General features: G+C 51.3%; 3 protein-coding genes and 1 pseudogene across 3 annotated transcripts in view; 2 read left to right on the top strand and 2 right to left on the bottom strand.

Moving 5' to 3' along the window:
* LOC139673816 (zinc finger protein 850-like) overlaps window positions 1-26,021 on the bottom strand; it is a 554,262-nt gene that overhangs the window by 3,938 nt on the left and 524,303 nt on the right. The window lies entirely within an intron of this gene.
* LOC139673810 (zinc finger protein 850-like) overlaps window positions 1-26,021 on the top strand; it is a 1,066,517-nt gene that overhangs the window by 889,677 nt on the left and 150,819 nt on the right. The gene's annotated exons all lie outside the window — the stretch shown is intronic.
* Window positions 11,831-14,457, bottom strand: LOC139674277 (olfactory receptor 14C36-like; annotated as a pseudogene).
* On the top strand, window positions 23,846-24,823 carry LOC139674276 (olfactory receptor 14A16-like). Its single transcript, XM_071560467.1, has one exon. The coding sequence runs from the start codon at window positions 23,846-23,848 to the stop codon at window positions 24,821-24,823; it is 978 nt and encodes a 325-aa protein (XP_071416568.1).

Below are 26,021 nucleotides of genomic sequence, written 5' to 3'. Positions count from 1 at the left end.
TCTGGGGGGAGGTTGAGGGAATTTGGCAGGTCTGGTTGCTTCACAAAGGGATTTTGGCGGGTCCTGCGGTGGTTTGGGGGGTCTGGGACGAAATACAGGATAGCCTGAGGGTAGTTCGGTGGGTTCTGGGCAGTTTAGACGCTCTGAAAGAGGTTTGGGGGGGTCTAGGAGGGGGTTTAGGGGGTCTCTGAGGCGTTTGGGGGGGCCCGAAGTGTTTCCAATGCTCCAGAGCGTTCAGAATGCGATTTGGGGCATCCTGGGGCGCCGAGGCAGTTTGGGAGGTCCCAGGTGGGCGGTTTTGGGGTCTCAGGGATTTTTTTGGGTGATTTTGGGGGGTCCCGAAGCGGATCCCGGGGTGGGGGGAGAGGCTCACCCGGCTCCTTCACCGTCACGGCCAACACGGCCCCGGGGGGGTCCCGGGGGGTCTGTGAGGGGTGGGCGGGTCGTGAGGGATCCCCAAAGCCCGCCCCGAGTCCCCGAATATTTCCTAAATGTTCCCAATTATCTTCCAAACCTCCCTATGGCACCGCCAGTGCTCAGCTCTCCCGGCAGCGCCGTCGAGTCCCGCCCTCCGTCTGCGCCGCCTCTGATTGGGCACTGCGCCTGCCCGTCACCGCCTGCAGCCAATCAGCTTTCAGGAATGCAGCGGGCGGTGACGGGCCACGGACTCCGCGCCATTTTGAGCCTGTTCTGTACTACATCTCCCGTCATGCACCGCGGTCCGTCCTGGCCAATCACAGACGGGACTACAACTCCCGCCCCCCCCGCGCCCAATCGGGTCGGTCCCACCCCCATTGCAGCCCCCCAAGTGCCCCCCGGACCCCAAACTGCCCCGGAAGGGCCCCAGGACCCCCAAGTGCTCCCCCAATGCCCACTCAGGACCCACAAATCACCTCCCTGAACCCCCACGTGACCCCCAAGTTCCTCCAGGACTTACAAGTGACCCCTAAAATCCTCTCTGGATCCCCAGATTCCGTCCCTGGACACTCGAGTGACCCCCCAGGTGTCCTCTCGTACCCCCAAGTGCCCCATAAATGCCCCCACAGACCCCCGTGGGATTCCCTTTGTGTCCCAAGTGCCCCCCAGATGGCAATTCCACCCCAATCCCTCCAAAGCCCCCCAGCCCCCCGTTTCCCGTGGGGCTTTTTCCCCGGATTTGGCTCTCCAAGGGGGCACTTGAGAGGCCGGGGGGGAACTGGGGGCACTTCGGGGGCTGGTGAGTTGGGGAAGGGATCTGGGTTGGGATTAAGAGATTTGTGGTGGGATTATAGGAATTTTGGGTGGAATTCAGTGGTTTTAGTGCAGAATTAAATGGGTTTAAGGTGACATTAGGAGAGATTGGGTGGAATGAAAGGAACTTGAGACGTAATTCAATATTCCTTGTGTGAAATTAAGGGGATTAGAGTGGAATCTTAATGATTTTGGATGGAATACCAGGGATTCTAAGAGGGATTAAGGAATTTTGGGGTGCAACTAAGAAATTTGGGGTAGAATTAGGGATACTTTGGGTAGAAATAAGAAAATTTTAAATAGAATTAATGGGTTTTTAATTAGAAATATGAGGATTTGGGGAATTATAGGTGGAATTAATAAAATTTTCAGTAAAATAAATTCAATTATGAAGATTTTAAATGAAATTAAATGAATTGTGAGAAATATTATTAGGGATTTTCAGTAAAACTAAGGGGATTTGGTTTAAAATTGGTGATTTGGGTAGAAATGAGAAGAATTTTATGTAGAATTAAGAAAATTTTGAATCAAATTCAGGGGATTTGAGGAAAAATCAGCAGGATTTTGATGGGTTTATAGGGATTGGAGGTGGAATTAAGGCAACTTTGAGGAGAATCAGTGCAGTATAAGGTGAAAATCAGGGAATGTTTTGGTGGAATTAAAAGAAATTTGGGATAGAATTAAGGGAACTTTGAGTGGAATCTTTAGGGGTTTGGAGTAAAACTGGGGTGATTTGGGATGAAATTCTGGGCATTTCAGGAGACGTTCAGGGACTCTTGAGTGGAATTCAGGGATTTCAGGAGGAATTAGGAGGCTGGATGGCACCTTAAGAGATGATGGGGTGGAGCAGGTGACATTTTTAGGGGTGTAAAGTCAATAAATCCCCTCTTCCCAATGAATTCCCAATGCTGGTGTGTGTCCTGATGGATGTTCCTCCCCCTGAACTCACCCAAGTGCCCACAGGGAACCAGGAGGATGTGGAGTCCTCCAGCCTGGTGTGCTCCCAGTGTGGGTCACTGGGAATGTGGGTCCCCAGGTGTGTTCCCAACGTGGGTCACTGGGAATGTGGGTCTCCAGGTGTGTTCCCAACGTGGGTCAGTGGGAATGTGGCTCACCAGGTTGTTCCCAATGTTCCAGGTTCACGAGGATTACCAGAACAAAATACAAGACACTAAAACACAGCTGAGGTAGCAAAACAAATTTATTGGTGAGCAAAGCCAATGGATCCTGTTCCTTGGCACACACACAGCACATCCCCAGCCCTGCAATCTCCCCAGGCCAATGGATCCTGTTCCTTGGCACACAAACAGCACATCCCCAGCCCTGCAATCTCCCCAGGCCAATGGATCCTGTTCCTTGGCACACACACAGCACATCCCCAGCCCTGCAATCTCCCCAGGCCAATGGATCCTGTTCCTTGGCACACAAACAGCACATCCCCAGCCCTGCAATCTCCCCAGGCCAATGGATCCTGTTCCTTGGCACACAAACACCACATCCCCAGCCCTGCAATCTCCCCAGCCCGCAGGGCAGGAGCAGCAGGTGCAGCGGCACTGGCACCAGGGCAGGCAGGCACTGCCCCTTCAGGCCCTGCCCTGCACCAAACCAGGCCCAGCGGGGCCTCCTCACCCCCAGCCCAGCCCACCCCTCCTGTCCCCTCTCTCTGCAGGGCAGCTTTGCCAGCTGCAGCACCAGCCCCTGCGTGCCCATCGCACCAGCCCAGGCTGCAGCAGCTCAAGGGCTGACTCCGGGACAACAACGGCTCTGCCCTTTATTGTCCCTGGGGCACAGGCCAAGCTCTCACCACTTCCAGCTCACACTGATGGCTCTTTCTCCAGGCCTGAGTTCTCCACAGGCAAACTCTGCAGAGTTTTCTCACACCAAATCAACAAGCACAACCACAGACCAAACATGACAGGCCCAGAGACAACTCTGGTCCCTGACACAAAACCTCCTCAGAATTTATCCTTCCTCTGCTTCTGGGGATTGGGAGGATAAGGCTTAGCCCCAGTCTGTTCTATTTCCATGCATTACAGTTTGTCACATGATTATGGAGCACAAACACAGGCTGGATGGAGAATGGATTGAGAGCAGCCCTGAAGAGAAGGACTTGGGGTGGTGATTGATGAGAAGCTCAGGCAGCCCTGCTTGGCTGGGCAGGGAAGCCACTGGCAAGAGCCCAGTGGTCCCTGAGCATCCCAGCACGGGCAGTGGCTCCTCTGGGCCAGCGAGGGGCTGGGAGAGGGGTCTGGGGCAGTGTCAGAGCCCAGAGGGACCCCCCAGCAGAGATCAGATGGTGTAAATCCAGTGTGCTGGTTGGACCTGCTGGCAGCTGCCTGTCTCTCACTGAGAACTTGCTGGGCTCTTCCTCATCCAATCTCCTTTCAGAATGGGATTTAGGGAACAGATCTGAAGCCTCCCTGCAGGGTCCCCTTTACTCCTGCAGCCCCTGATGCTGCAGGTGTGACAATGATGGGCTGAGCAGCATTTTCGGGCTCCCATGGAACCACAGGAACATCCATCTAAAACAGGCAGTGCACAAAGGCATTTCTGGAACAGATCTGATTTTTGTTAATAAAACTTTATGCTGTATAAATTTAGTTTTTAATTTTTTACTCATGGCTACTGGTTGCCACCTGAATTTTATCAGTAAAATTGCAATTGCCTCTTTTGATCAGAGCCACCCACAGTGCATTTGTGACAGTGAGCTCGGTATTTCTGTCTCAGGTGTAGTGATCAGCAGACACTGGAATGCCCACAAGCCCTTGAGCGCTAAGTCAAGGACAATTAGGGCCATCCAGGCCTCATTCCCAGAACTCAAACACAGCCCTGTTGCTGGTGCTCTTGAAATAGAATAAAATTCCAGAGGCCACCCCAGAAATTGCCTCTGTAGTGTCAAATAAAATTAAAATATCCACCCTCCCCTCTTAGATGGACCTCTGGCCAACAGTTCCTGCCCACTCCTGTGCTGGTTGCTCCTGAATGACCTTGCTGGCAGGTCCTAAACTGGTCTTTTCAAGGGTTCCTTGTTTACAAACTAAACCCTGAGATCTTTTTCTTCACCAGAGATGTGTGAGAAAGGGCAGTGCTGGTGCCAGTCAGGGCAGGGCTGAACACTGGGGTGACTTGGCAGCTTCCACTGCACCGTCTGTGCCACCTGGATTCCTTTGGGAAATATTTCTGCCTCCAAATGGAACACAAGAGTGGCCTTTTGGACATGCTGCCCCCAAGGGGGTAACTCTGAACATTTGGAATAAAACAATGACCCCTCCCAAGAGCCAAGCAAAGATTGTAGCTGTTTCCTAAAAGCATCATGTGTGGTGTCCCCAGTTGTGTCTCTGGGCAGGTCTGGAGGGGCTGCTTTGTGCAGGGCAGCCCTGGGGGCCCATTGCCATGGGCAGGGCTCAGGGATGGACAGGAGGGGCTGTGCCATCCCAGAGGAGCTGCTGCCATGGGCAGCTCTGCAGGGATGGAGAGGAGGGGCTGTGCCATCCCAGAGGAGCTGCTGCCATGGGCAGCTCTGCAGGGATGGACAGGAGGGGCTGTGCCATCCCAGAGGAGCTGCTGCCATGGGCAGCTCTGCAGGGCCCAGCAGGGCAGCTCAGTGTGGGGGTGATGCTGAGGGGCCCCCAAGGGAACCAGCACTGGGGGTGTCTGAGCAGGGGCAGCACAGGGGCTGGGGAGGGCCCTGGTCCTGCTGTCAGGGGCAGCAGTGGGGTGTTCCCTTAGGATTTTATGGATCTGTACATTTTATAGAGCTATGGAGTTCCTTACCTTTAAAGTAGGAACTGGCACCTTCTCAGCCCTGAGCTACATTCCTGCATTTTCTGTCTTGAGGCTCAGAGAGCAACTAGAACATATTCTAGTCCAATTAAGGAGCCATTTCAGTCCTGGTGACAGAAGGCCCAGAAACCAGGCTGGCTGTGCCACTGCCTGGTCACTGTGGTTACCTCCCTCTCCTGCAAAGTTACTGCCAAAGTCAGCAAAGGGGGGGCAAAGAAGGTTTTGTTGCCATGGTTACAAGCACCATTTTTTTGTAAGGGGTTTAATGTCAATTTACTTTTAAACAGCCCAGAAGGGAAGTGAAAAGACTCCCAAAGGATGGATGGCTAATCTAATTCTAATAATATTGTCAAAACACCAGACAATACAGTGATTGTTAATTACTGTATTTCAGGTGTCTTTCATTGCTTTCCAGATTTTTACTGTTAGTTTGATTATTTGTGAACCTCCTTACACTGAACTGAGTTTTCCTTTTACAGCTGATTCATGAAGAAGATAATGCAGCAATAGAATTGAGAGCTTGTATTGTTTTGTGATATTGTTTTGCAATATTCATATTCTTATATATTTCATACTAATAGTTTTGCAGCATTTTGTGAACACCATTGGGAATATTCCTGTGTCCTCTCTGATTGCTGCAACTTGTGAAAAAGCCTTCCCTGAATTCAGTTTGAGAGTCAACACAAAATTTCATGTGATTGTAAGATCAAATTCATCTACCTTGAATTTGTCTCTCAAATGTTTTGTCATCTACTCAAACAGTGTGTGAGCTCACAGAAGCCTCACAGAGGAAGAGACCTGTGTTAAAAAGCACCAAGTGTTTGTTTGCCACACTGCAGCTGAAGGATTAGTTTTGTGGACTCTCCCATAGGCACTGCCTCACATCCTGTTTGCAATCTTGGAGATAAATTGGTACCATCATGGTTTCCAATGGTTTGTTTAGCTTGTACCCAGCTGAAATGAATGCCCTGGCTGGCTTTAATGTAATACCCAGTTACTGTGGTGTCTATCCCAGACACCAACATGTGAAAATGCCAAAGTCAGTGGCCAATTGGATACTGACTGGTGTGCCACGACAACACACACATGAGCATTTTGGTATGGATGGGGATGCTTTTCTAGCATGGAGGCAAGAGGGCCCTGCACAGCCACTGCAGGAGACAGAGAGAGGGTTGAGCACAGTCAGAGGGCAGAGTGTGGCAGGAGGGTTTGCTCTCCATGAGGCCTGGAATCTGTTCAGAGAAGGCAAGCTCTCTGTGGGAAGCAATTCCGAGGACCAAGATGTTGTTTGGTGTTGCATCAAGCTGGGTACTGGGGGCAGGGTGTGCACCTCTCTGTGTGCTTTCCATCCTCTGTACACCTCAAACCCTGTAAGTAAAGAACTCCTCTCGACCCTACCCAGGGAACGTGTTTTGGAAAGTTTTTTCCAGAAATTCCAGGCAACGGGGAAAGGCAGAATGGCCTCATCTTTGTTGGCCACAAGGGGTGAGGTGACAACCTGAACAGGAAGGGAGCAGGCAAGATTGGGAAATGGTGGGGATGGGAATTGACAAGGGAGAGGGCAGAGGAAAGGGAAAGGGATCCCAAGACACAGTGGAATGTCATGGAATGAAAAGGATATTGTGAATACAGAGGAACCTCATGGAACTGAAGGAACCTTGAGATGTGGAACCTCATGGAATCAAGGGGCCAGTGTGACACTCTGGAGCCTCATGGAGTCAAAGGTACCCTGAGAGACTGTGGAACCACATGGATATGGATGGTCAAACAGAGGAGCTTCCTGAAATCCTGAATTTGACACATGTTGAAAAGTCTGAGCATGACCTGATCAGCTGGGACAATGGAACACTTGTCATAAAATGTCCCTGTTCTCCCATGGGATCACACTGAGATGTTTTCAGGATGTGCATTAACAGCAAGGGCAGAACTGTTGCCCTCCCACCCTCTTGGCACTGTCAGCATTCTGTCCTTTGGGCTGCACATTTCATCTGCCTCAACTTTCACCTCTTCTCACCTGTCCTGTCTGAACTGCCCATGGCTGAAGTCCCCTTCCCAGCAGCCTGTCTGCACAGCAGCACTTGCCAGTGCTCTCTGCATTTCCCTTCCCCTCACTCTTGGGTTGCTCACACACCTCTCAAAGACCAACTTTGGGCTTTGAGCTTCAGGGAGTAAAAAGTTTGCCTGTCCCCCAGTAATTGGTGTAATTCTGTCTTCAGACAGCTTTGTATTTGTGTTTGTTTCATTTCTTTTCTCTCTAATACATTTCATGCATGGTTATGCTTTGGGGAAGGTGAAGCCCAATGGTGGCATCTTGGACCTGGCACAGAGTTGAGGAGTGTGTTTGTTTTCAATGATGAAACTTAGGAGGTTTAGATTGCTGCAAAAATAGAGGAAAAATCCCTCTTGCCTGTGTTCAGCCAGTTCTCAGAGCAAAGCAGGTCCCAGTTGACTGATGAGAGACATGATGGTGCTGGGAAGGTGTGGAGCAAGGTTGTCCCCACTGTCAGACCTCAAGGGATCGCTCTCCTATTAGTCCAAACCTTTTCAGGTGGAAACGTGGGTCCATACCAATCAGAGAATGCTGCAATCACCTTTTCTCTAAAAAGAAAAGTAATTATCCATATCATTTAAAATAGAAATGCACATTTATTAGAAGCTCTTTGAAATATTTCTCCAAAACTGTATTAGGCATCGTTCTTAATTAACTCTCCTTGATTAGAGGAACAACTCAGAAAGAGCCATGATCTCTTAGGTCTTGCTTTATCTTAACAAGCCCCATGGTGCATTTGGTGCTGAGCCCCTGAACCTCAGGTACTGAGAGGAGATTGCACAAACCTTTCCATAAGTCAAAGTGACAAGAAAATCACAAAGTATCTCAAAGCACTAATGGGTCCCACTAAGGGCCATTCCCAATACAGGCTCTTCACTGACTGGTAGGAGGAGATAATTGAAAGCCTTGATTGAACAAACCTCTCATAGACTCAGTTTCGAAAGGAAAGGGAAAGTATCTTAATAAATATTGAGTCCCTTGATGCATTAACCAGCCTCACTGTGGGCTGTTACTGACAAAGCCTCTCAAGGGACTAATTAAAGCAGATCATTGCAGGCCATGATTTCACAAACCTCTCATAGACTGGGTGTGAAAAAGAAATACTTCAATAAGCTTTGAGTACCTTGAAGCATTAATGAGCCCCACTGAGTGTTGATACTGACTAAGACTCTCAAGGGACTCGTTACAGCTGATAATTGGAGGCCTTAATTGAACAAACCTCTCAGAAACTCCAAACCAAAAGCAAAAGTCAAAGTACTTTGAAAAACCTGCAGTCCATTGGAGCTTTAAGGAGCCCCCCCAAGGGCCATTCCTGACAAAGCCTCCCCAGGGACTCACCCCAGCAGACCCTTGGAGGCCACGACTGCAGGGAGGCAAAGGCTCTGGGCAGCAGCTCAGGTGCTGAGCAAAGCCTGGCTTGGCTGGAGGCAGCAGAAAGGCCCAGCCCTGACCCCCAGCCTGGGGAAGGCACATCCTGTCCCTCACACCTTGCTCAGGGCTCTGCTGGGGGCACTGGCATGGGGGGTGATGCTGAGGGCAGGACAAGGGGTGACAGTGCCCAGCTTTCCTGGAGCTGTGCCAGGAGGCCACGATGCCCCAGAGCCTCAGCACAGCAGGTCTGCTCACAGCCCTTGGTGGCACAGACAATGCTGTGCCCAAGGAGACAAAGACTTAGGATCTCTTGCACTTCTGGCCCAGTCACTTGATGTCCCTCTGGGAAGGAACAAACCACCTCTCAGAGGTGGGTGACAAACCAGTGCTGGGAATGGTCATTGGGAGGGGCTGGTCTGTGATGGATGTCCCGGGACACCTTGAGATGAAAACAAGGCCAGTCTGGGCCACTCTCCATGGGAGGCTTTTCCCACTTGTCCCTCTAAACTCACCTCAGTCTCTAACACAGACAGCTCCTGGCATCCCCCTTTTCCACTCCAGAGATCCAGAGGGTTCTGCACTCCTGTGCCCTGATGCCATCAGTGTGCACTGGGCACCAGTGTCAACTAAAGCTTTACACCTCTGTGGATCTGCTGTGCCAGGCCATTGAATCCACACAGTGCAGTGTGCCTGGTCATCCCTTTGCTTCTCCTGGCCAAAGGCAGGGACCCTCTACTCCTGTTCTTGTCCAGAGTATTCACTGTCTGACCTCTGTGATACCAGACCAGAAGTCCCGTTACCAGGATCAAAAGAGTTGAGTTTAGTCCTTTTATGCCTGGGAGATTTCTGATTGTCTTCTTGTGTCCCTGCAGCAACTACATGGACATCCTTCTTGGCTGACCCCTTCTCCGCAGCTCTCTTCCCTCTCAGTTCACCTCCATGGGCTCCCAGCTCAAAGGTGGGTTCACCATCCCACTTCCTCATGTCTCCCTCTGGTCACGCAGAAAGAACCAGAGATCACCACATGGCCTGTGCTTGGGACTCCCTTTCCCTCTGGCTGGGGCATGAGAGGACTGATCTCCTGGGCTTCCTCTGAGAGCTGAACTGCTGGGCCGTGGGGATGAGGAAGTGCCCAGAGTTTCTTCTACATTTCAGAGCCAGGAGGGTGCCATCTCCTGGTGTATCCCTTTGGGGGGAATACAATGCCATCAGGCTGTTGGAACGTGATCCAGGAGTGCTTTGAACCTCCTCATGCCCATTGTGCAAGGAACATCCTCTGAGTCTTCAGGGGTGTTTTCACTTTTTAGGTCACTATAGATGATTTCCAGCGCAGGTAATTCCCTCAAGTACTGGATACCTTTGTTTCCAGAGCTTCACTTTCCTTGGGAGTTCACAACATCTTCCTGAAATGGATCTCTTGCCCTCACGCTTGAGAAGAGTCATCTCCAGAAACTGTAAATTTCTCCTTCTTTTCCAATTCCTCTTTCAATTTCCTAATCTCTAGCAAAGGAATCTCAGCTTTTGGCCTTCATGACCTTGCAACTGCTGACTATCAGCCCCACTATCCCAGCATGGAAGCAGCCAGATGGAAATCCACTCACCTAGCTGGCAGCTGGACTCTTTTCACAAGTTTGAAAGTTTTGATGAGTTCAGGGACCAGGTAACTTTGGTTTCCTGTTTTCATTCTGTCACTCCTTTCAATTTCTTTGTTGAAAGACTGGCTTCTTGATCTGCCCCCTCCCCTCCTGATTCTCTTTCTCTTGTCCTGCCCTCAGCATCACCCCCCATGCCAGTGCCCCCAGCAGAGCCCTGAGCAAGGTGTGAGGGATAGGATGTGCCTTCCCTGGGCTGGGCCTTTCTGCTGCCTCCAGCCAAGCCAGGCTTTGCTCAGCACCTGAGCTGCTGCCCAGAGCCTTTGCCTCCCTGCAGTCGTGGCCTCCAAGGGTCTGCTGGGATGAGTCCCTGGGGAGGCTTTGTCAGGAATGGCCCTTTGGTGGGTCTTGTTAATGCTCCAAGGGACTCCAGGTTTTTCAGGTGCTTTGGGTTTTCCTTCCCACACTGAGTGTCTGAGAGGTTTGTTCAATCATGGCCTCCAATGATCTCCTCAGGGTCACAGGACTGGGAGGGAGCAGGGCCAGGACAGCTGAGCCCAACTGGCCCAAGGGATGTTCCCTTTGATTCAGGGCCGTGCTCAGGGTGTTAATGGGGAGCTGGTCAGGAAGGGCTGATCTGTGTCTGGGCTGGGCTGGGCATTGGGCACTGAGTGGTGAGCAGTGGAGCAATGGTGTTGTGCACCTCATGTGCTTCTTGTGGGGTTTATTTGTTATAGTTCCAGCTTTTATTACTGCTATTGTTGTCATGGGTAGCAGCAGTGTGTTCACTGAGGGTAACACAGAACACTCACCAGATCATTTTCCCTGTTTCCTGCTGTAGCCCCTGCAGTTCCAGGGCTCTGTTTGCTGGTTCACAACCAGATTTAGAGTTTTATCTGTGAGTGTCAAGACCCTGGACAGGTCTGTGCTCACAGGCCTCCCTTTATTGCTGATCCCTGGCACGCACTAGGCCTGCAGGTCCCCTGTGTTCTCCTGGCAGCTCCCAACTTGGTTCACTTAAATATTCACCTCAAACCAGCTCTGTCACCTTCTCTAAAGCCACTGAGAGGTTAAAAATAACGACTTGCCATCTCCAAGCTCACTGGCCATGAACAAGCAGTACTTGAAGCAGATCTGAGTCTGTTGAGGACCTCACTGGAACCCTGATCTCATCACAATGGGCCCCTGAAGAACAAGCAAACAAGGAGCCTCTATAGAGTCTATCCCTTGGCATGTTCTTGAGAGTGACTTTGCAAAAAGCCCTAAGACTGCATGTCTTGAGCTAAGGAGAAGCCCTTTCCTGATGGAGCTGCTGTTGTGGAGCCCAGCTGTGTCCCAGCAGTGCCCATGGCCTGTCCCTGCCTGTGAGTCCAGGATGGACATGCAGCAGGTCTGTGTCCCAGCTGGCAGAGGACCAAGGCCTTAGTCCAGCCCAGGGGCTCTGCAGGAGAGTGTACAAGTGGAAAGAGAGCAGGTGAGCAAAGGCCCAGTGCTGGTGCTCCCTGGCAGTGCTGCTGTGCTGGGACTCTTTGCCCTTCTCTGCACACATGGAACTGCACCGTAGGTCCCTGAAAGTCTAAAAGGAAAAATCCCAGGTACGCAAGGCAACTACAAAAGTGTTATTTTGTTTAAATAAAAAGATAGCACAGTTGCTCAATTAAATAGTTAAAGAGTCAAATTAATAAACAATACAGTGATTTAGATGAGAGGATGAATAAAATAATTTCATTGAGCACAACATTATGAGAGAACCCACTGAGCACCAAGGAAAACCTGGGAAGGCAAACTGAGCCTCTCATGAGTTTTATTGTGAACACTGTACAGAAGAAAACTGGCAGGTTCCTCCTGCTGAAAAGCATCCAGACATCATTTTCCTAAGGGCATCCTTGAGGTCCTGGTTCCTCAGGCTGTAGATGAGGGGATTCAGTACTGGAGGCACCACTGAGTACAGAACTGACAGGGCCAGATCCAGGGATGGGGAGGAGATGGAGGGAGGCTTCAGGTAGGCAAACATGGCAGTGCTGACAAACAGGGAGACCGCGGACAGGTGAGGGAGGCACGTGGAAAAGGCTTTGTGCCGTCCCTGCTCAGAGGGGATCCTCAGCACAGCCCTGAAGATCTGCACATACGAGAAAATAATGAAAATGAAACAGCAAAAACCTAAACAGGCACTAACCACAATAAGCCCAAGTTCCCTGAGGTAGGAGTGTGAGCAGGACAGCTTGAGGATCTGTGGGATTTCACAGAAGAACTGGCCCAGGGCATTGCCCTGGCACAGGGGCAGGGAAAATGTATTGGCTGTGTACAGCAGAGCATTGAGAAAGCCACTGGCCCAGGCAGCTGCTGCCATGTGGGCACAAGCTCTGCTGCCCAGGAGGGTCCCGTAGTGCAGGGGTTTGCAGATGGCAACGTAGCGGTCGTAGCACATGATGGTGAGGAGATAAAACTCTGCTCCAAGGAAGAATATAAGGAAGAAGAGCTGTGCAGCACATCCCATGTAGGAGATGGTTGTGGTGTCCCAGAGGGAGTTGTGCATGGCTTTGGGGACAGTGGTGCAGATGGAGCCCAGGTCTGTGAGGGACAGGTTGAGCAGGAAGAAGTGCATGGGGGTGTGCAGGTGGTGGTCGCAGGCTACGGCGCTGATGATGAGGCCGTTGCCCAGGAGGGCAGCCAGGGAGATGCCCAGGAAGAGCCACAAGTGCAGGAGCTGCAGCTGCCGCGTGTCTGCCAATGGCAGGAGGAGGAACTGGCTGATGGAGCTGCTGTTGGGCATTTGCTACCTCTGGGTTTGGGGACCTGTTCATGGACAAAAAGACAGAGACAAGTCATGTCATGCTTCCTTGAGCTAAATGATGCCATTTCCCACAGGCTGTCTCATTTTGACTCATCCACCCTTGTTACCTCTCTTGGAAAATCCTTCATCAAGCTCCCTATCTTGAGCTTACTTTGTGCTTTCTGGGAGTGCCATGAGCAGCCAGGCCTGTGTGTGTGGGCACTGGAGGAGCCATCCCTGCACCTCTGCAGTGGGTTTGTGGCCATGGGGCAGAGGGACTAGGCTGGATATTCAGAATTTGTCACATGGAATCACTCCTAATGCAGAAAGGTTCGTTACCATCTCCACTCCCAGGTCTAAACCAGGTGGGTGGCACAAAGTGGATTTAGGGAATTTTTTCCGACCCACTTTCTACGCCTTTCTACTGCACTTGGAGGGAGACCCTGAGAGGTGTGGGAGGCAAAGGGATTCCTGTGGCTTAGGACAAGGTGAGTGGCTGGACAGGCTTGTTCCCAACTGCTCTGTGTTTGACCTTCGAGGATCAGAGGTCAATCACCCTCACACGTTACCCTGAGTAGAAACCAGACCCTGCTGAGAGCAGAGGGATCACTAAATGTCTCAGCCTTTCTTAAGGTCTCTGAGGGCGACTCAATTCTGCCAAAGACATACGAAGTTCATTTGACAAACCCAGAAGCATTTCCTCAGTTGTAACATCTTTGTACATCGCCATGGGGCATTCAGGTAACACCAGTCTGCTACAGAACATTAGGACATTACAAGGAGATACCTGAGTGCCCTGAGGATGGTATGTCATTAAATGATAGTCAGCTCATTCCCCTGTCACACAGACTGGCTGGCTCACAGCTCACCAGTTAGAGGAAAGCTTGGACATTCCATTCCTAAGGACACACCTGCATGGCTGGATTCACAAGGGCAGTGCCAGACTCAGGAGCTGCAAATTCCAGAGTCTCACTGAGAGAACAAGGCAACAAGAACAATATCAGAGTAGTGGAGAGACAAGGGAAAAATATTATGGTGCTCTGTGTGAGAAGCCAGGGAAGAGACAGCAGGCCCTGAGGACAGTGTTACCCTGACCCAGCTGTGCTACCTGCCAGACACCAACAGTGCCCTCCTTCCCACAGCATTTCTCTTTTTAGCTCCCCTTCATGCTTTGATCATGTCCCTGCGGCCTGGACATTTCCTCCTGAGAGGTGCCTTTTCCCTGTCAGCACTCCCAGTCCCATCCCAACCTCTGTGCACTCACCCTGGCCCTACAGGAACCTGCCTGTCTGCAGGGCACTGCCTGGGGCATGTTCTGTCTGCAGGTGGGAAAGGGCAGGTCAGAACATCCCTGATGGGCCCAGAAAAGGTGGTCATTGTGCTGTCCATAGCTGAGGCACTTCAGGAGGCTCCCAGAAAACTGACTGACTCAAAGTTACACATCAGCAGTCTCAGTACATGTTCAAACATTGTGTTGAGGTTACTTGTGTATCTCTTCCAAGTCAGAAGATTGTCTGATTCTGTGATTGCAACTCCTATTGTTCTTCTTTCATTGCCAAACCATCTCACCCTTCTCCATGTAAGAAAATTGAAAACATACTCAAGAAATTTTCCGATCATTTCCGTAATCCCTGACTTACCATCTTCTTGGGAAGCATCCTCCAGACCCATACCCAAACAGACCTGGAGCTGTGAGCATCCCTGACCCACACAGCTCCCTCTCAGCAACAGGAACCTGCCCTGCTCAGGGTTGCTCCTTCCACCCACAGCTTCTCCCCCAGCCCTCTGAGCAGCTCCCCAAGCTGGCTGAGAGCTGACCCTGGCAGGTAGCAGAGTCCCTGCCCCAGCTCAGGACCCTGGGCTGCAGGACCCTGCTCTGCACCACAGCCCTGGGCACACCTGGCTGCACCTCCAGCTCTACAGCTATTCCAAGGTGTCCACCAAAAGCCCCCTCCTCACACATCCCATCAGCTGGGGCTGGGCCAGCTTTAGGAGATGCCTCCAGGAGCTGCCCCTGCATTGCCCTGCACCCACAGACTCACCGTGTCCAGCACTGCAAAGATTTCTCCTCCAAGAGCTCTGAGTCATCCTCCCAATGTTGAGCCCCTTTAAGCTCTGTCTGTGCCCTGCTGGTGTCCCTGAGCTGCCCTGGCAGTGCCCTGAGCCCTGCTGGGCTGTGCACAGGAGCTGCTCCTGGGCAGAGCTGTCTCTCTGCAGTGCTGCCCGCTTGCCAGGAGCTCCCTGTGTGCCAGGAGCCCGGCCCAGCTCAGCAGCACAGCAACAGCCCAGGGCATTTAATGGCCCTCTGGGGGGTTTGTGTTGTTTACATCAGACTCAGTCCCTCAGAGTAAGTTCAAACAACTTCTCAAGAAGTATCAGTGAGATTGAAACACTGAAGTTTCTTGTAGTGCTAATGGGTCCCACTGAGGGACCCGACTGAGAAAGTGTCCCCAGATTCCAGTCAGATCATAAAACTGCAGACAGTGATGGCAAGTAGGGACAAGCAAGTCAAAGATGTCTCTGATGCTGAGTTAAACTGGCTGTGTTTCAGAATTCAAAGGTCAAAGCCCTGACCCCGATACCCTGGGAAGAGGGATCCTGTCCCTCCCTCATTGGTCAGGGCTCTTCCTGGGGCACTGACATGTTGGATGTGCAATGCCAAGGGCAGGAGGATGGGGTGGCACCTCCCAGGCTGCTGAGCTGGGACAAGGAGGCAATGAGGCCCCAGGGCTGCAAGGCTCACTTGTCTCCTCATGCCATCAGGGGCACACACAGCAGCCATGGCCAAGGGCCTGCACAACTTGGCTCTCTTGGGGCCTTTCAGCTTCTGCACATCCCTGTCTCCTCTCCAGCCCAGGCTGTCCTACGGTGTCCATGCCCTGCCCCTTTCCCTGCAGGCTGTCGGCATCCCCCGGCTGCCCCACCTCGCTGGCCCCTTCCTGCACTGACATCTCTCCCTCCTCCCTGGCTCTTCTTGACACAGAAAGCCTTGGGCTGACCCAGGCCCTTTCTTGGTGAGGTTTTGTATCGGAGCACTTGTCTTGGAGGGAAATTCCTTTCTGCACAAGTCCAGACTGGACCTCCCCCAGCTGCCCTTGGTGACATTATTTCTTTCTCATTCTATTTCTGACCACAAAAGTAAAAGCTCCACCATCTCTAACACCACCACTGTGACATTGCAGGACCTCATGGAATCACGAGGTCACTGTGGAATCTCATGAATTTAAGGGACCTTTGTCACAGTGCAGGGCCTTGTGGAGCACAAGGGACCAGTGTGACACTGTGGAACCTCATGGAATGAATGGCCCTGTGTGACACTGCAGAGTCTTATTGATCCAAAGGGATCATTGTCAGTCTGCAGAACCTCATCAAATGAAGGGATCATCACGACCCTTCAGGGCCTCAGAGATCCAAAGGAATCCTGGGACACTCTGGAAGCTCACAGGATAAAAGGAACCTTGGGACTGTGTGGAACCTCATGGGGTGATGGTGGAAATAGAAGACTTAGACAGAGTTTACTGGAGAAGCTGCCTCATTGAGCTGTGAGGGGCAGAAAGGACCTCTTGCTTTCTAAACTCCTTCTCAGAGAGGAGCCTGGTGTGACTGGATCCAATCTTAGCCTCAGATTTACTCTGCAGTGTAAATTACAGAGGTGTGATTGAATCACTTTTTCCCACAGGTTTTAACAATGGCAAATCAGATATACTTATGTAAAATGAATTATTTATTATGACAAATGAGCAGACAAAAGAAGAGACAAGTGACAAGATGAAAGATCTTAATCATTTAGAATCATAGAATTGTTAAGGTTGGAAAGACCTCTAAGGTGATGGAGTCCAATCATTAACCTCACACTGGCATCTTCCCCACTGAACCGTGTCCCCAGGTGTCACAGTTCCATGTTTTTTGAACACTTCCAGAGATGGTGACTGTAGGACACCAGGTTTGAGCTATGAGCTCATCCAAGGAGTTTTAGTTTAAAAAATATACAAGGCACCAAAAATATTCTCCCTCCAGGTATTTTAAAAGGTCCTTTAGCTCTTTTAATATCTTGAGAGGGACCACAAGGGAGAAAATCTACACCTTTTCTCAGGAGGTCAAATAACACACTTTTACTGGCAAATTTTAGAAAATGAGGGAGCTTGGCAAAAGTTTAAAGGGCAGCATTCAACCAGAACAGAGCATCCCACAGAGCACTGACTGAGCACATGCTGAGCCATACAAGTCAGCAAAATCCAACCCATTTGGTTTTATGTTACCCTAAAAATGAAGAAGGGAGATTTAAGAGAAGGTGATTAAAAAAAAGAGAGAGAGAAAAAGACAGAATTAGAGCTACCACCCACAGTCCCATGCAAGTCCAGCTTCCACCTGTCCAGGTGGGATGGTCTGACCATGCAATGGCCACACAGTGTTCATTTTATTTGTTCTGCTCCCTGTGGCCACCCCAACTCACACCCCCAGCAGGGACTTCTGGCCCAGTGGCCACTGTGGGGCTCTGGGGAGGGTGAGGGACAGTGCTCCTGGTGTGCCATAGGCGGTGTGGGGCTGGATTAGGAGTTCCAGAGGGTGTGGTGTGGGCCAGTGCTATGGGTCAGTGCTGTGGGGCAGTGCTTTGGGGCAGTGCTGTGGGCCACTGCTATGGGGCAGTGCTATGAGGCAGTGCTGTGGGGCAGGGCTATGGGGCAGTACTCCCAGACTGTTTTTCCCTGACAGCTGCTCCAGGGCTGCCCAAGGAAGATACAAGGGGCTGGGTATGGAACAGGGCACTACCTCAGTTTTGGGATTTGGACTTTTCCCTTTAACCCCACAAACACACTTGAGTTGGTCCGAGCTAATAATAAATATAATAATCCATAATTAATATATTGATCCAGTGTTTTGATTCCATGAGGCTCCATAGTTTCACAATTCTTTCATGATTACTTCTGGATTCAAAGTGTCTCAGGATTCCTTTGAATCCATGAGGGCTTGGAGTGTCACAATGGCCCTTTAGATTCCATGAAATTCCACAGTGTCACAATAGACCATTTATATTATGTGGTTCCAGAGTGTCACAATGGTCCCTTTGGCTCCATAAGGCCCTGCAGTGTCACAAAGGCTGTTTGATTCCAGGGGTCACTGCAGTGTCCAAGGGTTCCTTTGGTTCCATAAGGCCCTGTAGTTTCACAATGATCCCTTGAGTCCATGAGGTTCTGCAGTGTCACAAAGGCATCTGTGATTCCATGGGGCTCCACAGTGTCTCTAAGGCCTTTTGGTTCCATGACATTCCACAATGTCACAACTTCCTGATGATTCCATGAGGTGCCATATTTCCAATGATTCCTTTGATTCCATGATGCCCTGGAATGTCATAGTGCATTCCATGAAGTTTTGCAGACTCCTATGGTCCCTTTGGTTCCTGAGGGAAGATTACTGAGGGTGAAATTAGGGGATTCCAGTTCTATTCACATCCCAAAAGAAGTTGTAGTGATACAGAAATTCCAGGGTAAAATGCAGCTGCTGCTCCCTGGATGGGACGTGGGGGCAGCTCCATGAGGATTCCTCACACAAGAGTCAACACCTGCCCAGGGGATGGAATGGAGGGTGGGGGGAGTGGAGACTCCTCAGGGGGCTTTGTGGGAATCCCTGCAGGGAGGGGAACTCGAGGGGTCTTTGCAGCTGATAAACTGCACAGCCCCTGCCAGCCCAGGGGCAGAGGAGGAGATGTCCTGCTGCTGAGCCAACAGCCATGGGGAGATCTCTGTCCTCAGGTGAACTTGGTTCATTAAAGCCTAATTGTAATATTAACACACACATCCAACCCCGAGTTACGCCCCTCCAAGGTACAACCACCAACCACTGGGCATTTTTTTGCTTCTGTCCCTAACAGCAAAGTGAGACAATTTCATGCAAGCCATAAACAAAGGTCTTTGTGTCTAAAATCACTCATGCTCCACCTAAACATAAAGAAATAGTATAAAAGTAACTCGAGAATGGAAGAAAAGAAAGGGAAGAGTTAATCATAACTGCAGGGCTGGACCTGTCTCTGCCCCACAGGGGCCTCTTGGGTAGGAACTGTGCTCTGCATACACTGAATACTTTAATTGGGATTAGAGCTGGTCTGGGTATTGCTCTAAATACATATTTACACTCATATTCTGTCACTGACAACCTTTGAACCTTAACCTGTCACAATTTTACATTATAAAGAGTGTTATTCTGGGAAATGTCTCTGTGAGTCCTTCCTGGGCACTGCAGATCCTGCAGCAGGAACACACTGGAATAAAGTGGGAAGACACACTCAGGGGTCTCCCTTGTGCTGTTGCCTCAGCCCCCTGGAAAGGGAAGTCGAATACCCCTCCGATCCCACAGGAATGTTGGGTGAAGGCTCACCAGAATGGGACACTGACAGACTGGTGGGGCACGAGGGTCATGGATTTCCTGGGACCCTGATAGACAAATTAATCACTGAGGGTTGAGGAAATCTCAGTGGAGAAAGGGACACAAGAATGGGCTGTTTGTGTGCTCTGCCATGTCAGGAGAAGATGCAGAGCTCCAGAGATACCCAGACAATGTGAATCCCTCAGGAGATTATCTCAGACAGCGGCTCTCAGGCCTCTGCCACTTCCTGGTTACTCTGGTTTGATGGTCACTGGTGGTTACACCCACCCACACCCACCAGTGTTCTGTGCACACACACCAGTCTCACCAGTGTCTGGCACCACAAAGGACATAGGACTTGATGGTTTGTGGCTCCCACTCCAGTGGTTGGCATTTGAACCTGCCTTCATACCCAGGGTACAGAGATCCCTTGTCTCAGAGAGTTCTTGACAATGGAGAGATTGAGAAAATGGGACAGGCTGTGGGATCAGTTGCAGGGCATGACCAGGGACAGGAACTGCCCAGTCACCTGTTAACACATGATCAGCTCCTTCCATCTCCTTTTTGTCTGTTTTCTTATGCTTGTTGCACCAGGGACATCAATGTTCCCCCCACCCTTTCCATTCTAGGATTTTTTTTCCTAAATGTCCCATGGCAAGTCTTGCACAGTCCCCAAATGTACTTTCTGGTTGCCCATCATGACTCTCAGACTCTGAGAGAGAAATGGCCAACCTCAGCTCCAAGGTCATCCTGGGAGGCTCTGCCATTGACCCCTTGGTGAGCCTTTCATGCAGAGATGTTGGAAATCCCTCTAATTTCATTTGGAAATTTTGAGTTTTGAACCATTCCTCCAAAAACATGAAAATTTATGTACCTAAAAGGGCAGATCTTTCATATTTATAAAGTGTTGGGGATTAGGTCACATTAAATGCTCAACATGGTGTATGTAGGTATTTCCTGCCCAGTGGAGAAGGAATTGGAGATACAGGAATGAAAGAATGATTAAATAGTTTGGGTTGAAGGAGACCTAAAGGAACCTCCAGTCCAACTTCCCTCCCATTAACGAGGGAATCCTTCCACCAGTACAGGCTGCACAAAGTTCCTCACCTTGGACACCTCCAGGGATGGGATTTCCACTTAGTGGGCAACCTGCTCCAGGTTCCTGCTACCTTAATCAGAAAATATTTCTTCCTGCCATCCAATGGAAATCTCCCCTCATTATGTTTCAATTACTGTGTTTTGTTCTGCCAAAAAAAATCCTTAGCAAAAAAAAGCACTCTGCCTTTCCTGGACAAGGGGCACTGCATTTTCATGGCTAAACACCTTGTAGAGGACACAGAGAGGGCTCATGAAGGCATTTGAAAGTCTCAAGCACATGACCAATGTATAAGGACTGAAAGCCCTGGGCTCAGTGGTGTGGAGACTGAGAACAGGAGAAGGCTGAGAGTGCTTGAAGTGCTCTCCCCCAGAGATGGTGGAGCTTTTCTTTGTAGTGAGAAACAGCATGAGAAAGAAATAATGTCACCAAGGGCAGCTGGGGAGGTCCAGACTGCACACAAGGAGAAAGGAATTTCCCTCTGAGAGCAGTGCTGTGGTGCAACATGTAACACAGAAGGAGTCTGGATCAGCCCAGTGGTTTGTATTCCAAGGCAGAGCCAGGGAGGAGGGAGAGATGTTAGTGCAGGAAGGGGCCAGCGAGGTGGGGCAGCCGGGGGATGCCGACAGCCTGCAGGGAAAGGGGCAGGGCATGGACACCGTAGGACAGCCTGGGCTGGAGAGGAGACAGGGATGTGCAGAAGCTGAAAGGTGCTGTCAGAGCCAAGTTGTGCAGACCTTTGGCCATGGTTGCTGTGTGTGCCCCTGATGGCATGAGGAGACAAGTGAGCCTTGCAGCCCTGGGGCCTCATTGCCTCCTTGTCCCAGCTCAGCAGCCTGGGAGGTGCCACCCCATCCTCCTGCCCTTGGTATTGCACATCCCACATCCCAGTGCCCCAGGGAGATCAGAGCAATGAGGGAGGGAGAGGATCTCCCTTCCCAGGGCTGGGGGTCACGGCTGTGACCTTTGGGTTAATGAAATGCTTCTTACTTTCCTCAGCATCAGAGTGACCTTTCTTTCCTAGTCCATATTTTCATAATTGTCTCTTTGTTTTCTAACTGGAATCTGGGGACATTTTCTCAGTTATGTCCCTCAGAGGGACCCATTAACAACCAAAGAAACTTTAAAGTTTGATTCTGACTTTGGTTTCTCAAGAGGTTCCTGCACCTTTCCTCAGGGTCTGAGGTTCAGGGACTCAGCACCAAACCCCCCAGAGGGCCATTAAATGCCCTGGGCTGTTGCTGTGCTGCTGAGCTGGGCCGGGCTCCTGGCACACAGGGAGCTCCTGGCAAGCGGGCAGCGCTGCAGAGAGACAGCTCTGCCCAGGAGCAGCTCCTGTGCACAGCCCAGCAGGGCTCAGGGCACTGCCTGCACACACTGAGGGCACAGCAGAGAAGGGACAGAGGTGAGAGGCAGCCTGGGCTGGGAGGGAACTGAGCTCTCATTCCAGGAGAAAACTGCACAGAATTTGAAGGAAGAATTCTCTGCCTATAGGAAAGTTAATCTTCTCTTCCTGCAAGGATCTCCTAAAGCTGGCACATCCCACAGCTTCCAGGATCTTTCAGAAGGACTCCCACAGTTCCTCTAGCAGAGAGGATGAGGCCATAAGGCAGAGCAAGGCAGAACCTGCAGGCATTAAAGGTAGACAAGGGAAGTGCGAAAGAGGTTGAAGGGATTCAGGGGTGGGAGGACAGGTCAGAGCTCATCAGGAGAGAAACCTTCACAGCCCTTGGCCAGGCTGCAGAGCAGTGCAGGTGAGTTCCAGAGATGTCTCTTAAAGCTGCCAAAAGCCATCACTGACAGGATCTGTCAGGATGGCTCGCCTGGATTTCCTGGTGTGGAGCATCAGAGGCAGAGGGCAAGAAGGTTCCCTTCTCCCAGGGATGGCTGTTGGGTGTGAGGGTGGGGGTGCAGCCAGGGGTGCCCAGGGCTGTCCTGCAGGGCAGGGTCCTGCAGCCCAGGGCTCTGTGTGCTGGGGCAGGGGCTCTGCTGCCTGCCAGGGTCAGCTCAGCCTGGTCAAGGAGCTCCCCATGGCAGTGCAGGGAGAAAGTGTGGGTGGAAGGAGTGACCCCCTTCTGGCAGGGCAGGGATGAGCAGGGCAGGGATGAGCAAGGGAGGGCAGGGTCCTTCAGCTACAATGGCTCTGGGCTTCTCTCAGCTTCAGCTCCACCTCCTGCCATGTCCAAGGGCACTTCTCAGGAACCACATCCACTCAGAACACCTTCCCCTTCCCAGCCACCTCAGCTTGTCTGGGATCTGCTCTCCAGCCCCTGCACATGCAGAGCTGCCCCTGGGCAGTGGGGTGGGCATGGGCTGTGTGAGCACTGGAGGGAGCTGAGCTGGGCACAGGGAGGTGGCTGCTGGCAGGAACAGCTCCTCACAGCACAGACAGGCAGGGAGGGAGAGGGAGCTGCTGCCACAGATGCTGGGGAGGGGCATGTGGGCACCTCCCTGCTGGCCCTGGGGCACAGACACCTTCCCCTGACCAACTCCTCCCTGGGCTCCTTTCCCAGCCTCAGCAGAGCCTCTGCCCTCAGGCCCGTGGGGGCTCAGGTGTGCATTGCCCTGCAGCAGCCAGAGCCCACGGAAGGATGTGGCCTGTGCTGCTCTTGCTCTCACAATTGGACTTCTGAGCCCATATGGGGTATTGAGAGCGGTAGGTTCAGTTCCTGTTGAGACACAAACCGTTTGAGTCCTGCTGTGAGGAAGTATCTGTGGGAGCAAAGTTCCCAAGTCCCCTCCAGGCAACTTGAAGACATTCAGCTGCTTCCCTTGCTGTCCTGCAGGACTGCAGGGTGCCCTCCAGAAGGGCACAGCTCTCCCATATTGTCTCTGTTCTGTATAAGATCCCATGGAGAGGACACCTCAGGGCTAAATCCATGGAAATGCTCTGGGCAGCTGCTCTTGGGCAGCTGAACTGATCCCTCTGTGTCTCAGTCGGGGAGGAGAAAGATGGGGCACCCTGAGGAAAGATGAGAAGTCCCTTTGAACCTGAATTTCTCTGATCACAGTTGTGACTTGTTTCTTTTTAAGGGAATTCCTCTGCGTGATCCTCCTCCAGGCCAAGCTGCCAGCACAGGTCAGCTGAGAACAGAACTGATGACCAGAGCAGCTCTCCTGCCATTGCAGTAAGAGACCATTCCTTTGCCTCTCAGGACTGACAAGATTTCACTTGGAGCACATTAGAAATTCCAGAGTTTTCAGCCATCCAAACCCACTCCTGACAAGTTGAACTGAAACCAAATAAAAGACACCAAATTTCCTCAGGTCTGTTCCACAGTTGGGCAGGCTGTGACCAGCAATGCTGGGAACACTTTGAAACATCAGAAGTGCATTTAATTTGATGTAACCCCATGTTCTCAGTTGCCTCTTACTGCACAGCAAGAATGAATCCTCAGGAGCCCATTACAGGATCCCTGCTCTCAATGACTCCATGAGCCAGAAAAACTCAGAACTCAGGGGAGATGAGTGCAAAAAGGTCTTCCTTAAAAGAGAGACCCTGAATGTCGAATACATTTTGCTAATATGGTCTGGCCTAACTCAGTCCTGCCTTTTCTTCCTCAATAGATAACCATATCCAGAGGCAGCAAATGTTCAACAGCAGCTCCATCAGCCAGTTCCTCCTCCTGCCACTGGCAGACACGCGGCAGCTGCAGCTCCTGCACTTCTGGCTCTTCCTGGGCATCTCCCTGGCTGCCCTCCTGGGCAACGGCCTCATCATCAGCGCCATAGCCTGCGACCACCACCTGCACACCCCCATGCACTTCTTCCTGCTCAACCTGTCCCTCACAGACCTGGGCTGCATCTGCACCACTGTCCCCAAAGCCATGCACAACTCCCTCTGGGACACCACAACCATCTCCTACATGGGATGTGCTGCACAGGTGTTTTTCTTTCTGTTCTTCATCATGACAGAGTTTTATCTCCTCACCATCATGTGCTACGACCGCTACGTTGCCATCTGCAAACCCCTGCACTACGGGACCCTCCTGGGCAGCAGAGCTTGTGCCCACATGGCAGCAGCTGCCTGGGCCAGTGGCTTTCTCAATGCTCTGCTGCACACAGCCAATACATTTTCCCTGCCCCTGTGCCATGGCAATGCCCTGGGCCAGTTCTTCTGTGAAATCCCTCACATCCTCAAACTCTCCTGCTCACAATCCTACCTCAGGAAAATTGGGCTCATTGTGGTTACTGCCTTATCAGTTTTTGGCTGTTTCATTTTCATAGTTTTCTCCTATGTGCAGATCTTCAGGGCTGTGCTGAGGATCCCCTCTGAGCAGGGACGGCACAAAGCCTTTTCCACGTGCCTCCCTCACCTGGCTGTGGTCTCCCTGTTTGTCATCACTGGCATATTTTCTAACCTCAAGCCTCCCTCCATCTCATCCCCAGTTCTAGATCTGGTAGTTTCAGTTCTGTACTCAGTGGCTCCTCCAGCATTGAACCCCCTCATCTACAGCCTGAGAAACAAGGAAATCAAGGATGCCCTCTGCAAAGCCTTTGAACACAGTCCACTTCAGATTAAGATTTCCAATTACCCCACTGGGGCTCCAATTGTGCCTCAAGAATAGCCAGAAATAACTTTTCTTTTTCCGTTTTTCTGTTCTATACCTGTGATAGAATTGAATCATCCCAGAAGTGTTCTGTTGGGATGAGACCTTGAAGATCAATCTAGTTCCAACTACTCCACCACTGGCAGGGGTGGCACTCACTAGGTCAGGTTACTCATGGTGGTATTAGTCAGGTTTCTCTGTATTATCTTGGCCTTCTCTCAGCTTATTCTTAACCCAACATACTCAAGTACAGATGGATCCCTGTGATGATGATCTCATTAAAGGACACAGGAAAAAATTATTTCTCTCAGCTCCCATTTATTCCACCCTCTGGAGCTGCTGGAGCAGCCCCAGCTCTCAGGAGGGTCTCAGCAGCCCAACGTGCAGCTGCCCCGTGGAGGAGCAGCCCTGGTGCCCTTGGGGCTGGCCCTGGTGCCTTGGTGGGCACTCAATCTCTGTGCCTGTGACTCGGGGCTGCTGCTCCCCTGAATCCCTGGCCAAGGACAGCAGCACATGGTCTTTCCATGGATGGGCTCCCCTCCCTTCCACAGTGTCCTTTCTTGCCCTGAGTGTTGTGGGAGCCCCAAGGTGTCCTGTAACCTGTGACAATCCTGTTGTCCCTACAGAGCCATCCTCGTGGTTGCAGCAGGAACGGGCCATGTGACCCCTGTGTCAAAGCTGGGCTCTGGGCAGGCACCACCATGGCCAAAGGGTCTCACTGCAGGGCAGGGCCAGGGGCTGGACATCTCTTCAGAGCTGGGGGTAGGAACACACCCAGGGAGCTCATCCGTTAAAATGGTTTTGGCTCTTGGGTTCTTGATGGATTCAGAGGGACGGGATCAGATACCCATGGGAATCTGTTGGGACCAAGGGCTGGACCAAGAGCCCCATTCTTGGTTGCACATGTTGAAGCAGAGTGTTACAGGTCTTTGATGGATCTGCCTGTTGCTGTCCCACCTGCAGTGGGACTGGTGGCTGATGCCGTCCTGGAGAGAAGCTATTGTAGTGTCCAGGAGAGCTCAAGGGATCCCTGTGGCCAGTTAGTGAGCCTGGATGAGCCAGGAGTGGCATTTCCTAAAAGGAATGACCATTGAAAGAGGAGTCATGCAGAAGAAAAGACGAACCTGTAGAGAACACTCCTGGCTCCTCAGTGCCAGGAGATGCTTTGGGGAGCCAGTAGGCAAAGGGATACAAGCCTGTGGCATGTTTCAGAGGA

This window comes from Pithys albifrons, chromosome 7, assembly GCF_047495875.1.
Source record: "Pithys albifrons albifrons isolate INPA30051 chromosome 7, PitAlb_v1, whole genome shotgun sequence".
Taxonomy (NCBI): domain Eukaryota; kingdom Metazoa; phylum Chordata; class Aves; order Passeriformes; family Thamnophilidae; genus Pithys; species Pithys albifrons.
The sequence above is the reverse complement of the archived record's forward strand: the minus strand, read 5'-3'. Positions and strand labels throughout refer to the sequence as shown.

Coding starts and splice junctions, on each gene's coding strand:
- LOC139674276 (XM_071560467.1), top strand. CDS start 23,846: ATGTTCAACAGCAGCTCCATCAGCCAGTTCCTCCTCCTGCCACTGGCA.